Source organism: Eptatretus burgeri, chromosome 3, assembly GCF_056783735.1.
Source record: "Eptatretus burgeri isolate ZD-2024b chromosome 3, Ebu_testis_v1, whole genome shotgun sequence".
NCBI classification, from domain to species: Eukaryota; Metazoa; Chordata; class Myxini; order Myxiniformes; family Myxinidae; genus Eptatretus; species Eptatretus burgeri.
In genome coordinates this window covers 13,439,403-13,445,402 of record NC_140963.1, presented here as the reverse complement: position 1 = coordinate 13,445,402, position 6,000 = coordinate 13,439,403, and the positions used below count along the sequence as shown (strand labels likewise).

The following is a 6,000-nucleotide window of genomic DNA, read 5'->3' as shown; positions in this document are numbered from 1 at the left end:
TAAGTGCCGTATGTTTGTTTGTGTGTGCCAGTTCATCCCAATGCCTGTTCTGTATGGCGTGTTTCTGTATATGGGTGCCTCCTCACTCAAGGGGATCCAGGTGAGTGTACCCAAGCAGCTCATTAAGTCGCAACTCGTTTCAATGCTCATTGACTATTTCCATGTGTGTGTGAAATGTTGTTTTGTTTTTGATTCTTCCTAATCCCTAATAGTTTTTCGACCGACTCAAGCTCTTTGCAATGCCAGCAAAACATCAACCGGACTTCATCTACCTGCGCCATGTTCCTTTACGAAAGGCACATCTGTTCACTGCTATACAGCTGTCTTGTCTGGCGCTTCTGTGGACCATAAAGGTGTCACCAGCAGCCGTCGTTTTCCCAATGATGGTGAGTGCACGAGTGATACAGTTGCTTCTGTAAAAATGCGTACATTGTCCAGTACAATAATACCTTGCTTAAGGTGGTACATGTGTTCCTGAAAAGTAGCGCGTAAAGCAAAATCATGTTCATGCAAAAACAATTTTTCTAAAAGAAATAATGTAATAGGTGAGTCGATGCTTGTGGAAGAGCGAGAACGCAGAACAGATCAGGATGCAACATAAGGAAAGGACCAGCAGGAGGAGAAGGGGGAAATGCCAACAGCTGGGTGGAGGAAAAAAAGAGACTGAGAGAGACAAACAATGGATACAGGTAATGATGACAGGTACGCAAGGGGTGGACAAGGTGGACACGTAAACAAAATTTTGGTTGGGGGTGGTGTAACGGGTGGAGAAAAATCGTGGTTTTGGATGGGGGATGACTTGAGATGGTGGTGAACAGCCCTGTTGAAGACCTCGAGTGAAGAATGAGATTGAACAGAATGTGGAAGTTGGTTCCACAGGTGCGAAAAATGAGGAACAAATGAGTCAACGCAAGCAGTGGTTCTGGATTTTGGCAGTTTTACTAGGAGGGGATTACTGGTGAACTGCATGCATCTTGCAGGTACCTGGAGGGGGAAGGAAGACAAAACGCGGAGAGAGCAGAGGGCGCAAGATGAGAAAGGAGGCAGAAGATGACAGAAAGACTAGCGAACATCAGTGATGGTGAAGTGATCGGCCTATAGACTCAGCTTCATCACAAGAGATTCAAATGATCTTGAAAGCCTTGGTTTCCATGGCATCAAGCTGATCAAGTTGCAAGGCAGATACGCCTGCCTCGAGGGGATAGCAGTATTCCATCAAGCTGTGGATGAAAGCCTTGTAGGTGGATAGGAACTCAGGAGTTATCATGGCAGAGATTGAGACCAAAGAGTTTGAGTGACTGAACCTCTTTGAGTGGGTTATTGAGAAAGTAGATGGGAAGGTTTCTGGTCCGGTTGTTTCCAAGAGAGAGTGAGTATGTGGGATTTCTCAGTGTTAAGACATATTCCAAGTGTTTGACCAGCTTGTGATTTTGTCAAGGTCTGAAGAGAAGGAAGAGGACACTGCCTGTCTCTCCGAAGGATGAGGAACGTCACGGCAGAAAGTGGAGTCATCAGCAAAGAGGAAAAGAGGATTTATTTTCCAGAGAGTCGGAGAGATCATTGATGAAGATTAGTCACTACTCGCTCGACCGAGTGTTTACACACAATCATCAAAACAGGCACACTAAAGGGAACAATCAACGCAGTTAAAATGCAATGGCGTGCTCTTGGTGAAATTCGGTTGATGAAAAATCGCTTCTGTCATCTCTCCAACTGTTTCAGAAGAGGGATGGATTCCTTGTTTGGCGAGCCGCCGCAACTTTATGATGGCGTCGAATGCAAAACGAAGAGATAGTTCCTCCGTTGTCGGCGTGGCGGTTGCTCAACCAAGCAATCAAAAATCCACTTCACTCGGTGGTCCTGATGCTGCAGAACAAAGTTCACTATTCAATATTGATGTGTTGTGTGATTCCTAAAATAAATGAAAAAGTCCTGAACAGGAAAGAGTGCCGCGAGCTGCACATGTCCTGAGACGAGATCCAAGCACTTCTCGTATCCGCAACACCCATTGACTCTCTGAAAAGGACTCCATTGATTGACCAAGAACATCCACACGAGTTTCTTTCTCATCACAACCTGATTTACACCATTAGCATCGGTAAAGAAAAATTAATGAGTCACTACATGCTCTAACGAGTGTCGTCGTAGTTACACGGGCTGTTCTCGTAAGCAATACAAACTGCGCAAGACCTGAGCAATAAAGCCTGACTACCGTCTGAACCAAGCAAACTGTAAGCCTTACGAGGCATGTTCTGGTGAGCTCCAGTTTATGTGAGCTTATCAATTTCATGAATATGTAAGTGTGCTGTTTGGATGATGTATGAGTTGATAGCTGAACGAGTTGTGATTTGTACGCTCGATGGTTAATGCGGCATCGTACATCCTGCAGGTCCTGGCACTGGTGTTTGTGCGGAAGCTGATGTACCTGTGCTTCTCAAAGCGTGAACTCAGTTGGCTCGACGATGTAATGCCAGAGAGCAAAAAGAAGACAATTGAGGATGCAAAAAGAGCTGAAGAGGAGGTGAGAGTGGTGTAGTTGCAGTATACTTATGTTTATGGGCACAAAAGGTTCATGGCGAGTCTTGATTTCTCCTCCAGATGTTTCTCAGCCGCTACTTCCTCAAATCCATCAAGAGCTGTTGTGTACGTCCGTTTAAATTATCAAGGGGGAATTTTTTCATTTTGACTGGGTGATATTAAAGTTATAAGTGTTGCAGCTGTTTAAGTGCTCTCTCTCTTTGTCAGTCCCATTGACGCTGAAGGACTAAGGCAATAGCAAGGATGCAAATGCAAAGGCAGGAATATGACATTTCGCCGGTGTACTGCCGCCCATGATGATGATGATGATGCAGAGATAGCACACTTTAATTTGTACTGCCTTGCTGGAGTTGGATTCCAGTCCCAAATATAAAATAATGTCAACTTCACAAGGAGACCATTGCATTAAAAATGCACCACCTGTCAATGGGATGAATTGGGTGCCTTTCTGCTGGTATTGACTGGTAGTTGATGTTAAGGATCCCACGGTGTCTCACAAAGAGGAGGCAATCGTCGCCGGCATCCTGGGCAAATTACTAAATCCTGCCATAATTAGCTTTACAAAGTCTAACCATCGAGTTGGGGCTCTTGACACCATCTCAGACTATGGAACAATTGTCCATAGCGTAGCCTGAAAAATGGGTGGGCTAAGTAACAACAACAACAAAAACAACAACAACAACAACAACCATCACCACCATGGCTGATGTATTGAATCTGTAAATGTTTAATAACAAGTCAGTGGTAAACTATTACATCAGACTAAAATACACAATACATATGGTTTCTGTCTGTCTGAGAGTGATACATTTGGTCGTTACTTATCCCAACGGACCCGAGCCTCGATGTACTGTTCAATCTATATACCCCAGAGACAATAATAACATGATCCTGCTTGTTGGGAGTGGGTGTACTGTTACAGAAATTAGTTATTTGGCCCTTTTGGTCTATAACTCTTGCTCATCTTGTATGATCACTACGGTTGATTCAAACTTTTTATGTCAACCTTGTTTATGAGCTAATTTTAACTCGACTCCAAAACACAGTCGCCTGCTCGCTTTCTCCGGTTTTCATAAAATATTGGGAGAAAACAATAGTATCGATGCTGGTGGAGGTGAGTGTCCGGACACACCTGTGCAACTTAATGCGATATCCGCAAAATGATGGAGGATCTTCACTGTGAAGTCACCGACCATCACTGGTTTGAGTGTACCTAAATCCTTCTTCCCATTCACAGACTAGTCGCCCCCCATGTTCCCCAGGTGACATACCAAACATATCGAGAACCCCTTTCTCTATTACAGAAATACCACTGATCCCCCAAACAATCTCGAAATAGATAGTTGTCCCACGCACGTGAAGCAAAAAGCATGGTTAAGCAATTGTTTCACGTCAGTCTGTCTGTTCCTGTGTGTGTAACAAACATCAGTTTATGATGAAGGAACAACCTAATTTCAATTGAATGTTATGTTTTGAACACGAGTCGGAAAACAAACCTGTAGTTTGTTTTCCTTTTTATCGTTTGGTTTGGACAAAATATGTACTTTGGCTCTGAATTTGTCCCGATCCCACATGCGGAGAGAGGAGCGATGTTTTTGTACTCCGTCTGCCTGTCTGGCAGTCAAACAAAATTGAAAAACATTGCAAACACGAAACTTTTTAAGGACGTCATGAAAGACCCAAACAACATGCATGAAGAACTAAAGTAACATGTTAAATAAGTTGGTGTAAAAGCCACTGCATCAATGGTGGTAAACTTCAGGAATGTATATATATATATATATATATATATATATATATATATATATATATATATATATATATATATATATATATATATATATATATATATATATATTTTATTGACGACCTTTAAAATCTTTTTTCCTTTTGTTTACTTCAATTGAATTATACACTTGTGAAGGGTAAGGGGTTCTATCAACTCTCGAGTTATTATTTTTGTCAGTGTTGACGGTGTTATTCTCAACACCATTGACGGAATATTGAAACAACTAAAGGGTGAGAGAAATATACTTGAATATTTTCATGCTCCAAGTATAATATCTTCATACTGACAAGCTTGTTGAATGAAACGAAGCAGATTTCATTCACGATGTGTCCTGCATCTGTATCTGTGTTGAAGGAGGCTGAGATCCTGGAGTCCATTCCACCAAACACCTTGCGACTCTCGATCAAAGAGAGAAAGGTTTTCAACGTTCCTGTTACGGACAATACATACATGTATGTAAATGAATTGCTGAATAATCTAAAAGAGTTATGCACATTTTGGCTGTACGCGAGTTTATGACCAGCGTGTCGCCAACCATCCTGTTTTCCAACACGACATGAATGTCCCGATGTTTTTTTCTTCATGTACAACATCAAGACTCATGGAGGAGTGAGGTAACGGAGGGTAAATACACAATAGGAATGAGGCCAGGGAGATTTTGTTGGTGATGAAACTAACAAATAAATGAAGTATTCCCATTCCTCATTCTGCGGGAAGGGTCGTAGACATAGAGTTGTGTGCAGTTTCAAAGGAGCAGTAACAGTAGCTGGGGACATCGAAAGAGGGTTAAAATGGCATTGTATCGGGTCACTGCAGGAAGATGTTAGTTGTGGTACACCGAATGATTTGAAAAATAGATTTCGGATATTAGGTAAGCGACCGAAAGCAAAGAGTTGAGACGTCATGTTTTCTGGGATTCTCCCAAGATTAGGAAATGGATTAGAAATTATGAGCAGAGCAAAAATATGTCAACCAATGACTGGAAGAATGATGGAGGGAGGAAGGTTTTGCATCGAGGAAGGAGTGGCAATCATTTTGGGGGGAAAAGGAGACAGGCTTTATACATTTAGAAAGGAGGTGGTTACGAGAGGATATGACAGAGATGTTTGAGATAATGAAGGGTATAAACAAAGCAAGTGCAGAAGAGAGTAAAGAAGAGGAGAGTGGAAACGATAATAAGGAATGGGTCCTTCACTCAGAATCGTTGATGCACGGGATGTTCTCCCGAGAAAGGTAGTGGTATCAGAAACGGTAGATAAGTTCAAATTGGAATTAGATACTGTATGCCTGGTAGCATTGGAGGTAGAGGGGGAAATGGATATTGGCACGGCAGGACTTCTTGGTTTGAGTGTGGATGGGTGATTGTGTAAATCTGTACTGATTGTGATGTCTAAGAGGATCGCCTCAAGGGATCCTGTTTCAAAGGAGCAGTATTCTTGTCAAGGGTGTTACAATCAAAGTGCGGAGGAGCTCCTTGTGAGCCAACGGCCATCCATATCTAGTGCCCAACTGTGTCTGCAGACGTCCTCCTGCAGTTGGGTTACTTCTTATTAGGAGGTTGGTGGCAGGATTTGCACTCCGGCCACCGTAAAACCCTTCATTCCGCAAAACGCAAAAACGCAAAAAAATCTGAAAACCCACTCCGTGGGAGTACCTCCTGTGCAGCTTCCCTT

At 42.6% G+C, this 6,000-nt stretch overlaps 1 protein-coding gene across 5 annotated transcripts in view; it reads left to right on the top strand.

Annotated features, from left to right (window-relative positions):
- The window catches only part of LOC147029419 (electroneutral sodium bicarbonate exchanger 1-like), a 249,828-nt gene that overhangs the window by 222,336 nt on the left and 21,492 nt on the right, over nucleotides 1-6,000 (top strand). For all 5 annotated transcript variants that reach the window (XR_015055899.1, XM_085872458.1, XM_085872457.1 and 2 more), the window contains 4 exons: nucleotides 32-100; nucleotides 213-386; nucleotides 2,390-2,521; nucleotides 4,682-4,779. Coding sequence is in view for 4 of the 5 variants with exons in the window: in XM_085872458.1 (XP_085728584.1) it covers nucleotides 32-100; nucleotides 213-386; nucleotides 2,390-2,521; nucleotides 4,682-4,779 (473 nt within the window). In the remaining variant the exon portion in view is untranslated. Of the gene's footprint in view, nucleotides 1-31; nucleotides 101-212; nucleotides 387-2,389; nucleotides 2,522-4,681; nucleotides 4,780-6,000 lie in introns of those variants that run through there.